This window comes from Castor canadensis, chromosome 2 (assembly GCF_047511655.1).
Source record: "Castor canadensis chromosome 2, mCasCan1.hap1v2, whole genome shotgun sequence".
Classification (NCBI taxonomy): domain Eukaryota; kingdom Metazoa; phylum Chordata; class Mammalia; order Rodentia; family Castoridae; genus Castor; species Castor canadensis.
Window position 1 is genome coordinate 104,558,573 of NC_133387.1, and position 11,725 is coordinate 104,570,297.

General features: G+C 46.8%; 1 protein-coding gene across 2 annotated transcripts; it reads right to left on the reverse strand.

The window, feature by feature from the left end:
- Positions 1-5,636: 5,636 nt before the first annotated feature.
- On the reverse strand, positions 5,637-10,969 carry Igfbp1 (insulin like growth factor binding protein 1). Of its 2 annotated transcripts, none has more exons than XM_074065417.1 (4): positions 10,437-10,969; positions 8,848-9,023; positions 7,411-7,536; positions 5,637-6,286 (listed from the first exon to the last, which is right to left on the reverse strand). In XM_074065417.1, exons 1-4 carry the CDS (start codon positions 10,807-10,809, stop codon positions 6,155-6,157), a joined length of 807 nt encoding a protein of 268 aa, XP_073921518.1. In that variant the 5' UTR covers positions 10,810-10,969; the 3' UTR covers positions 5,637-6,154. The 2 variants fall into 2 exon arrangements, with proteins under 2 accessions (XP_073921518.1, XP_020032654.1); XM_020177065.2 differs by having other exon boundaries at positions 7,411-7,539.
- Between the last annotated feature and the right edge of the window lie 756 nt (positions 10,970-11,725).

Sequence of the window (11,725 nt, forward strand, 5' to 3'; positions counted from 1 at the left end):
CTCAGATTGGGACATCTACCCTCAGACCCCGAATTCTCAGGCGTTTGGATTCAGACTGAATCTCACTAGCAGCATGGGGATCAGACTGCTCAGCCTCTATGTGCAAATCAGTTCCTCATTGTAAAGTTCCTCTGATAGATTGAGGATGGATAGATAGAGATAGATGATAGATAGATAGATGATAAATAATAGATGAATGGATAGATGATAAATAATAGATGGATAGATATAGATAATAGATAAATACATGATAGATACATGATCAATAGACTAGATAGATGATAAATAATAGATGTATAGATAGATGATAGATATAGATTAGATAGAGACATTTTAGATAGATAGACAGACAGACAGATGTAACCTATTGGTTCTGTTTCTCTGGAGAACTCTAATACAATACTTTTGATCACATCTTCCTTCTGAATGTTCTGTTACTTTCAGAAATTATGCACACCTGGTTCTCCCTAGCCTTCGGTTCTCTGCCTCCTTGTCCTGACCTCCCAGCTAGATCCTGGGAGCTCCTCTGCCCCTCTGCCTTTTCCCTCTGCCCCTCTGCCCCTCTGCCCTCTCAAACTTTAGCCTCCACCAACCCTTCAGTTGGTGAGTGCCCAGCCATCAAACACAACACAGGATGGAAGGTGTTTGACTACCTCAAGTCAAGGTAATGCATAGGCCATGTTAACAGCTGCCTAATTCAGCTATCAAATCAACACAGCTACCAAATCCCACCACAGAAACGAACCCCAAAGGCATTCTCAGATGTGATTTGAAATAGAAACTCAACCACACAGAGGAATATTATGCCTCCACTGAAATGCTTTTGAGTAAGAGTTAATAACATGAAAAATGTTTGCAGTGGGCTAAAACAAAAGCAGAGGGCAATTGTGTTGTGTACTAACACACACACACACACACACATACAACCACAAGGAGGTACAACAAAATGTCAACCCTAGTTATGTGAATGGAGATAGTGTTCTTATTTTCTTTTTATTTCATTATAATCTCAACAATTTCTACAGTGTACATAATTAGATTTCTTTTTATCCAGAAAAGAGTGCTGCATCTTTGGTGCTCTGGACCCTCACTTGAGTCTGACCAACAAGTCTCATTTCCATCAGCCCTTCCCCCTCTCTCCCTCCCTCCCTTTCTTCCTCCCCCCCAACCTCCCTTCTTTCCTTCCTTCCTCCCTCTTTCATTCCTCCCCTTTCTTTCTTCCTCCCCTCATCCCTTCCTTCCTTCCTTCCCTCCTTCCTTCATTACTTCTTTTTCCCTTCCTTTATAATTTGGACAATGTGGCCAAGGAAGGCCTTGGGAATTTTCAAGTCAAGATCAGAAGCTAGAGAGGAGCCTGAGGGGCAGACCATCCAAGCTGGTAGTGCTCACAGGTGTAGCCATCAGGGAGATCTAGGTGCAGAGCCAGAGTGGAGGAATATAGAGCTGGGGCCAGACAGCAGGCCATGAGCTGTGGTATTTGCCTCTTTGGGAAATTGGAGCTGCAGCCTTGAATGGCACCTCTCACGTACTGGCCTTCTCTCTAAGCTGACAGTTATCCCAGGTGACCCAAAATAGCCTTGGGGCCCACAGTCAGAGCAAGGGATTGAGGAGCTCAGTGGAGCACACAGTTGGCCCTGTGAGTCCCTGACCCAAACTCCAGTTCCAGAGTGCATAGTCAGAATAAGTGTACCTAGTAGCTGGCAGGATCACCACATGGGTTCCCTGACCTGTGGCGTGGAGGCTTTTACAGCCAGACAGGCCAAGAGGAGGCCATCAGAACTGCCTCTGTCCAGGGTAATAGCAAATCAGAAGCATTTCCAGAGGGATTCCAGAAATCGTTCACCAGGCAAATGTCCTTTCAAATCCTGAGAAGCAATCCTTCCTACTAACCAGTATCCTATTTTAGAGAATATACCCAGTTACTCAGCCACAAGGACATCCAGACGGCAACCACTGCTGTAAAACAGGATACAAGATGAGACCAGGGAAAACTGGCTTCACCCAAAGGACACCATGGAGATCTGTTACTCACCTTCTTCCTGGAAAAAGGCATAAATAATCATTATCTAAAACCATCTTAGCTCCCTGTACTTTTGGAAGAAACCCCATCCTTTGTTCAGATGGGGAAAAGCTGCTCTGTGAGTTGTTTCTCTCACCTTCTCCTTATTCTGTGGCCAAGAACAAACTTCATGGCTCATTTGACTCTCCATTTTGTCATTGGTTCCACAATTCTGAAAGGGAAAAGAACATAATTTGGGTCAAAAGTCAGTGCCACCATCACAGACTGGAAAAACACTGGGGTGGTGGTCTGCACCACTGCCTTCTCTCTCCCATCCTGTACCTGTCACATCCTGGGCACAAGTGCCTGTCAGTCAACTGACAGAAGAACACAAGACAGGCTGAGTTTGCAGATGCTTCTGCGCCATATCCAGGTAGGACCCAAAAGTGGACAGTTATGGCAGCACATCCCCTCTCTGGGGCATCTCCAAAGGACAGAGGTGATCAGAAATTCTCCCAGTAGGCAGAACTCTGAGCAATGCAGCTGGCTGTGTACTTTGCTTGGAAGAAGAAATGGACAAATATGTCACAATATACCAACTCCTGAATTTGCCTTCCCCTGCTCATAATGATTCTGCAAAATCTGTACAGAATTGCTTCTGTACAGAAGCTTGCTTCTCAGCAAGGAAGTGCAGCAGAGGACCCGTGTCAATGTCTGATACAAGAGTGGATGGCCTTTTGGAGTCACAGTTACATCACCAGCTAGGTAAGGACTGGGAAAGTGTCTCCAAGAGGCCACCAATGCTCTGAATCAATATCCAATCTATGGTACTGTCTCTATCACAGCCAGGATTCAGGAGTCCAGGTACCAAGGGATGGAACTGAGGTGACATTACTCACTTTCACTCCTGCTGACCAAACAGCACAGATTTGGCCTCCTGTTCACACAACTTTGTGCTTTGTTAGTCTAGAGGGCTTAGTTCCAATGACTCTAACAGGAGACTCAACAAAAATTCCATTGGACTGAAAGTTAAGGCTGCCACACGGCCACTTGGAGGTCTTCATGATTCTGAGTCAACAGGCAAAGAAGGGAGTTCCCGTGCTGGCTGTGGAAACCAAACCAAGCAATTAAGAGGAAACTGGGGTAAGTAGAGCAAGTCTAAAACACAAGAGATCCTTGAAGGTGTCTCACTATTACCAGACCCTGTGATTGAGTTTCATAGGAAACTGGGACAACCCAATCCAGGAAGGGCTATGGATGGCCCAGGTAATAAGGGAATGAAGAACAGATCGCCCCACCAGGAAATGACCTAGGACCTGCCCAGATGCCTGCTGACAGGACAGTGGAGAAAGCTAGTTACAAATACACATATTTATAACATGGTCAGTTATAGCAGACAGACAAAACAAGTGATAAGAGTCAGCTCAGGATATAGGCAGAAGCGTGACAGCCCAGATCAAAGGCCAGCCAGAAGATAAAGAGGACAGGCGTGGCAACACATAAGTCTTTAAGAAGCAGATACAGGACAGAGAAGGGGAATGAGGGAGTTGCTTTGAAACAATGCATTTGGTGCCAAATCTTCAAGCCAAACCCACATAAGAGATTCTTTCAAGCCCACCTGTCAAGGAGACCCACACCACCATCCACCTATCAGAAAGATCTGCAAAGTCCCAACCTCTCAAGCTCTCCAAAATTAGCAGAAATCCCCTTAGCCAGCCCACCAGATGTTGCCTGGTTCCCTCTCCTCCAGCCCCTCCCATGTGCAGTCTCTACCCTTCCTTTCCTTAATAAAGTCCTGTTGCTTTGTGTCTGCTCATGGTTGAGTCTGAACTGTCATTCTTTGTTGACTCTAGGACACGAACTTGGTCCACTCCCAACACCCGCACCACAAGCACTGTGATTGTGTGAGTGCTCATTACATATTTGGCTAAGAATACTGTAGGTGTAGGAGAGAGATGTGTTGACTTTATATCTTGAGAGTTAAGTATTGCTAATTTTACATCATAAGCATTTAAGTGATGAAATACCAAAGAGAGCAAACATGACTCCAGCACTTGACCTCCTGTCTGGGTAAGAGTTTGAACATTTTTGGTGGCACACAGGATAGCTGTATTGGGTTATGGGATTATGACCATGCTCTTGTCCTTATTTGGAGATTGGGTATGATTTAAGCAAGTACATATGGGTGCCAAGCTAAAAAGGATACACTTATATGATGACTAATTTTACATGGCAGCTGGCTGGATAGGCATGCCCAGAGGCCTGGCCAAACATTATTCTGGGTGTGTCTGTGAGTGAGGGTGTCTCACATTTCCCTGTTTTGGTCCCTGAGGACTCCAGCCTAGGTCTGCCACAAGCTGCACTTGACTTGCCTCACTGAAGCCCCTCCTTGCCACCTGTGAAGCCATGGTGTGGTCTGGACTGTTGACCTTGTAGGATGGACTGCTGTACTTGAAGTGAGAATTCTGAACTAAATACATAGATCAGTCCTAGCAGAGAGGATGGCAACCACAGGGTGGGTGGGTTAGGGGAGACCCAAGATGGGGAACTGGAGCCCCCCCGCCAGGGAGGTCCAAGCCAGGCTGGCTGAAATGAGGTGAGAGAAGCAGCTGGGGCTTGCCAGAAGGGGTGAGGAGAGTCTGTGGCTTCCTGTACAGGGTCACAGGAGACAGGGTTGGAGCTGCCCCCCCAAGAGACCAGGCACCTCTGGGATGACCTGAGATGGACAAGGTGCCAGGGAGCAAGAGGCAAGGGGTAGTCGGGGGGCAGGGTGGCGTCAAGAAAACCAAGCTGGTCACAGTTTTAAAGTAGAAGAAATCAGGGCACAAAGAAGACAGTTGTGATCAGGGCTCAGTCAAGGGAAGGAATGAGGTTAGGGTAAGCAGCCTGTCAGATGGGACCCCAGGAGAGAGTGGAACTGAAAGGGAAGGAAGGCAAAGCAAATGGGAAGATAGAGGAAACCAACCCAATAAGCACCTCCCTGGACTCGCCTTTAAGAGGGAGGAAACCCTGGGCCTATCCAGGGAAGGGGATGAAGGAGCAGGAGAACTGTAGAGCCATCTTAAACAAACAAAAACGTCATTTTGTTTCACTTACAAAATCGGAGAACAGGAGGGTGGAATAGGTCCTATCTGGGATTTGATACCAGTGGGGAAAGGGCGTAGGAAGGTGCAAATACTGTGTACACATGTATGTAAATGGAACAATGAGACCTTTTGAAACTATTCCAAGAATGGGGGGAGATGGGATAAAGGAGAATGATGGAGGGAGTGAATTCAACTATGATATATTTGAAATACTGTAAGAACATTTGTGAATGCCACAATGTACCCCCATCCAGCACAACAATATAAAATAAAGTCAATCCATACAAAAAAGGGTGGGAGGGCTCAGGAGAAGCCAAGAGTCTGGGAGGAAGGAGACAAGATGTGGGGGGAGGGCGGCCAGCCTGGTCCAGTCAGAGAAGAGGCCCGACCCCATCCCGCCAGAAAATGACAGCCCCAATTCATTGGGGACTAGATGATCTGCAGACAGAAAACACCATGCATCACACCATCTATGGCAAAAGCACAATCTAGATGAAGCAGGTGAAGGTGAAAGATGAAGGGGTTTCAAACTCAAAGATGATGCTCAGTGGTAACAATACTTCCACTTGGAATGTTTATTACAGACATGTTTCCATTGTGTGTGCGTGTTTCACAATGTATCTAATGGGTATTCACACTTAGCAACATCACTGCAAATTTACATCACACACAGATCCATCCATCCCTGGGGTATACAGAGTGAATCATTCTTCAGCACAGGTTACCTGTTCTCTAAACCACTGGGCAAAAATCACTACTTTATATTTGCTCCTCCATTTTCTAGGCAGTATTGCTCCATGAAACATGAACTTTTGAAGTATTTACACATAAAATGATAAGAAGCATTTCATGACATATAAATTAATACAGCACAAGTTACTGTGTAGAAAAAAATAAACTTACAGTGAATAAATATAAACCAGCTTTATATATCAAGAATATGAGAAGTATAAAAAGTTCCTACATATATACATATACACACATAAAAATGTGTGTGTGTTCTAGAGTATAAATATGCTATATACTTAAATATATTCTGTGAAAGAACTTATACTGCATGCAGCTCTTTTCAGTCACGTAAATTAAAATACTGGGAGCAGTTGGGATTCCCTCTGATCTTCAGAGACCCCAGGATCCTCTTCCCGCTCCAAGGGTAGACACACCAACAAAGTCCTGCCTCTCCATCCAAGGATGTCTCACACTGCAAAGACAAGACCAAGGTCAAGAACAAAAGATTAGTTGCTGGAAGGGAAGATGCAGTTCTGACCAGTCCTCCCCTGGGTGCAGCCAAGCCCTGCAGGAACCCCCTGCTAACCAAGACACAGCAAAGCCGACACCCTCCTGGCTGTCATCACAAAATGGAGACACAGAAACTGAGTTCATGTGTGGCAAGGACTTCATATGTCATATTGTGACATATGACATATGACATGTCATATGTCATGACCCTAATGACAAAGGAGCCCAGCCCCAAGGCAACACATCCTGTGTGAACCACATAAAATCACTGCCTATGGGATTCAATATGCCCCAGTAAAATCCACAGAACCTGGGCAGCCCTGAGTCCTAAAGGCTCCTCAAAATTAAGTCTGGTTATGTACAATCTCATTTGTTATTTAGCATTTAACAAAAATGTTACTGCATTTTCTTAGAGTTTGTGCCCCTTTGTGGGGACAGAAAAAGGAAGAGCCACTTGTTCTCTACTAAGTGGAGTCTATTCCTTTCCTCTGGTGACAGGTGAGACACTAAGGTCCCAAGGTTTAGGAGACCTGTGAACTCTGTTGCGTGCTGAGTGATGGAGCTGAGCTTAGCCCTGGGGCTAAAGGCTCAGTGTGAGATTCCTCCACGAACACTGAAATATCCAGCCACTCACCAAGTTATTTGAAAACCGGTTCCCACAAGGGTCGGGCTTGCTTAATAAGACTATTTATGCCAGGCACAGTGGCTTAAGCCTGTAATCCTAGCTTCTTGGAAGGCAGAGATCTGGAGCATATCTGTTGCAAAAAATTCATGAGACCTCATCTCAATCAATGATTGGGCACCGTGATGCATGCCTCTCATTCCAACTATGCAGGGAAGGACAAATATCAAGATCGTGGTCCAGGCCAGCCCCGGGCTTAAGGAAATACCCTATCTCAAAAATAAGCAATCCAAAAGGACTGGCTCAAGGTAGAGCACTTGCCTAGCAAGTGCAAGGCCCTAAGTTCAACCCCCCAGTACCAAAGAAAAAAGGCTATTTATAGAGCTTATTTGGGACCAGACATTCTCTGCCATGAAACACTGTGGCTTTGGAAAAGTGTGAAGCCCACTAGCAAAGCTACTTACCTGTTTGCTGTGATAAAATCCATTCTTGTTGCAGTTTGGCAGATAAAATTTGTAGATTTCCTCTCCTCCCTTCTGTTGGGCCTCAGCCAATCTATCCAGCACTTTGTATAGTTCTCGTTGGCAGGGCTTCTCAAAAGAATAATTTGATATTAGTATGAATACAAGAGAAAGTGACATGTCATCTTAGACAATGGTTTACTGAGAAGCTTTTGGATGAGCGAAGAGGACAGGCCACCACTTGGCCAAGGAGTCCTAGGACCATGTGTCCTCTGGGCCTCGTTTTCCCACCTGTGACTCAGGGGGTAGCCTCTGTCCTGAGCCATTGGAATCGAAGATGGGAACATCATTTTCTCCCTTACTAATCATTTCCTAAATATCTACACAGACATCCCCTGCAAGAGCCTGGCAAATGCCACAAACTCTTCCCTGATTCATGCCACCTACTGAACAATTTTGGCACCTGCCATCTGGTAGAAAGAAGAGATGGCACAGCTCTGTAAATGGGAACTTGAGCAGCAGAGATGTCTCTATTTTTGAACAACTTTCCTTGCAATCAACAGAAGCCAAATCAAGCAAGGAACAAGGCGTTCATCTGGATACCTTAAGAACTAACTTCCCATGCATCGTCATTTACAAGCAAACTTCTAAAATATCAAAACCTGGTTCCTTCCTTCACCTTTCTGGGTATTCACATGTATGGAAGTGGTCTTCTTTCCTCTCTCCCACCCCATTTTTTTCTTCCCCTTTCATAGATAGGTAGGTAGAAGGTAGATCTGTATACATTTGGTGGCACTGGGATTTGAACTCAGGATCATCACACTTGCTAGGCAAGTGCTCTTAATACTTGAGCCACTCCACCAGCTCTTTTGGTTTTTAACTTCCCCTCTTATTAACTTCAATCACTCCAACTTTGGTTCTCTGCTGCCCACAAGTGGTAGGCAGAATTAAGACCAGACATTAATTAAGATGTGACAGGGTTGGAGATATAGCTCAGTATAAAGCACTTTTACTTAGAAGGCATGAGGGCTTGTTTCAATATTATTATTATTATTAAAATTAAAAGGATGTGATAAGAGAGCAATATTTAATGAGGTCAGGCTTTCAGTTTCAGGGGACAAAAAGATTCTCAATGATGATGATGGCTGAACATACCTAATGATACCAACACCTATACTTAAAATGGTTATGATGGTAAAGTCTAAAAAAGTCTTTATTTGTCCCCTTTAGAAACATCTACCATCCTTTTCTAAAGGGGACAAATAAAGACACAATGGGGGTAGGGTGTTCAGGTCCTTGTGCTCAGCTTCAGAAGAGTGTAAGTCAGTGCTCTTTAGATAGTGTCAAGTCTGACACTCCCATTTAGAGATGAGCTCAGAGACATAAAGTCCCCTGTCTAAAGGAACACAGTAGCATTTACGGCCACCTGAAGAGCCTTACCTTGAGCTTGGCATCATCCTGGGTCCTCATACTTTTGTAAATACTAATGGCATTCCAGAGGATGGGCTGGTCCTCCCTGGAGGAGGCCATCAAGTGAAATGTCTCCAGCAGCTCCTCCTCAGTCATCTCTGTGCTCTCTGGGGACTTGTTCTCAGAGGTCAGAGGGGCTTTAACCTCTAAAAAGGAAGTATAACAGATCCATGAGCCTTCCAGAAACATCTAGTCCCTACCTCACTGGGTGGGTCACTTCCTTTCTTCAGAACCAGGCTGGGGACACAAGTATGATCAGGTTAACTCAGATTTTTTTTTTTTTTTTTTTTTTTGCTGATGGTTTCTGGAAAGAGCAATATTAATTCTATTCTGGGAAAATTTTCAATTTCAGGGTATGGCAAGGGTGCTTGCTCTGTGATTTTACTTCTGAAGTGACAGAGGAAGGAGCATCATACACATTTGCTGAGACCAGGAACAACCCTGAGAAGCCAAGGATTAAGCCTGTTGTTAGTGGGGAGCCTTGAGATCTCAGCTTCCCATCCATAAACTGGGAACTTTAGTGATACCCCAGGAACAGGTGGTGGCATTCTGTTAGAAGTGGTGTCAGGACTGCAGCTCCCCTGATCCCGACTATCTGGGTGCCTTGCCTTTCCACAGACCAAGTGACTTCTCCGCAACCCCCCCAAAAGAGGGGAGCATCCCTAGACATGTTGCAGATAAGAGCCCAAGGGCACATGCAGGGAATCAGAGAACCCACCCCTTGGTGGGAGAATCCGCCTCTCTGAGGACCGTGAGATGGCTGCATGCCATCTACTCTAAAGCACAGAGAAACCCACATGCCCTCCTCGGAAGAGTCACACGCTCCTCTACAGATCCCTATCAGGGTATGGAACCACCAGTTGCCTCCCAGATCCACACAGGATGTGCAACCAGCCCAGATGGGGCGATAGGGGGCTGGAGTAGAGGAAGAGGCATTTCCTAAACTTCCTACTATAAACAAATCACCACTTAAATTCAGGAAAGAACCTGATTGTCAAATTCCTAGCGGGCAACATACACATCAAACATTGTTTGTCTATGGCAATGAATGGAAGTGAACTTTTTAGCCTAAATTTTTCACAATATGTTCCGTAAACATGTGGGCAGCACATACTGTATTCACAGGATACATACTACAAAGGACATTCCAAACACCTCCTTGTGGGGACCAGCAGGAGGGATTCCCATCCTAGCCTTTCCAGACCAACTCTCCAGTAATGGTGACTGCCGAGGCAGGGCTCCCACCTGTGGGTCAGGCACTCCACAGCCCTGGCTACCCCATGATCTCCCTCCCCACTCTCACATCTGGGTCTCTAGGGATCACAAGACCAGAGTACCAGGGTCCCCAACACTCTACTAAGCTGCGTGCCCTTGAACATCTCCCTTCTGGGGCACCACTGGGTGACTTAAGTCCCTTTCCCCAACTCAGGCTCTTGCTCCAAGAGTTGGACCTAGGGCGTTTTGTCCCATTCGCTGTAGGCTTTGGACAAGTCCTCAAGTCGCTGATGTGTCCCTGGGGAGATGACTAGTGTGGAGGTGGAGCAGAGGGGCTGCAGTACCTTCGCTCTCTGTGATGGACATGGCCTCGGCGGCGGGAGCTGCAGGCTCAGGCACGCAAGCGCCCTGGCCGCGGGTGAGCGCATGCAGTGGCCGAGGCTCCCCGGGCAGCGCGCGGCAGCTGAGTCCTTGGGCGCAGCGCGCAGTGGCCACACCGCAGGCGGCGCCCAGCGGAAGGGCGCACATCGGGCAGCAGCCGCAACCAGCGGGTTTGGAGAGCTCCCGGCATGAAGCGGGCACCAGCGGGCAAAGCGCCAGCTTCTCCGCGGAGCAGGGCGCACAGCGCCAAGGCTGGGAAGAGCTGGAGGCCACGCCAACCTGGACAGCCAGCAGGAGCAGAACTGGCCAGGTGCCGGCAGTTGGGACCACGGGCATCGCTAAGCGAGGGCGGCAGGCAGTGGACGATGCTCTCTGGGCAGGTGGCGGTGGAGCTTGGTGATCGATCACTGGACTTGGTGTCACTGCTAGCACGGTGTCCGATGCTCGCTGGGCTGGTGGCGGTGGGCAGTGGGCAGTGCTGGCTGGGGGCAGACTGCGCCTTATGAAGGGCTCAGCTTGCACCACCTGGCCTGGGAAATTAATGATTGTTAGCTCGGCGTGCTCAGATCCTAGTGTTCAAAATAAGTTTGTTTTGCTCGTGAGCTCTGCGCAAACCGTGGGTGGAAGGAGGATCCCGTTTCAAGACTCTGTTTGTCCGGTTGTTATGGGTTCAGGCCTGGAGCTAAAGTCCAGTTCTAATAACAAACACTTGCAGCCAGGTGGGGGGATAGCACTTGTTTTTAAGTGAAAATAGGAACTTTCAAAATGCGCTATTGTTGGAATACAGTAAGAGTAACTGTGATTCTAAATTTACTGGATGTGGAGAAGAACGCAAATAACACTGGTAGAATAATTCCTATGTGGCCCGTGGGGAATTTTGCCCTGGGCACAAACTGGGTTTTCCTGTACTCTTTGTTAACCTTCAGGATTGGTACTAGGTACTTTATCTATTATGTTATCTATCTAAAAGCCAACAGTGGGCACCAGTGACTATGCCTGTGATCCTAGCTGCTCGGGAGGTGGAGATCAGGAGGACCCCGGTTGGAAGCCGGCCTGGCAAATAGTTCATGAGATCCTATCTTGAAAATCCCGTCACAAAAAGGGCCTCGTGGAGTGGCTTAAGCGGTAAGAGCTCCTGTCTAGCAAGGGGGGAAGAGATTGGAAGTTTGGTGCATATATTCATATGAAAACAGTGTCATGAAGCCCACTAAACACTGATAAAGGGGGAGGAGAGAGAGGAATGGAAATATAA

Excerpts from the sequence above, each read along its gene's own strand:
- Igfbp1 (XM_020177065.2), bottom strand. The coding sequence starts at position 10,809 with ATGCCCGTGGTCCCAACTGCCGGCACCTGGCCAGTTCTGCTCCTGCTG. Across the intron at positions 9,024-10,436 it reads GTCCATCACAGAGAGCGAAG|AGGTTAAAGCCCCTCTGACC; the intron begins GTACTGCAGCCC and ends CTTCCTTTTTAG. Across the intron at positions 6,287-7,410 it reads GATTTTATCACAGCAAACAG|TGTGAGACATCCTTGGATGG; the intron begins GTAAGTAGCTTT and ends TTGTCTTTGCAG.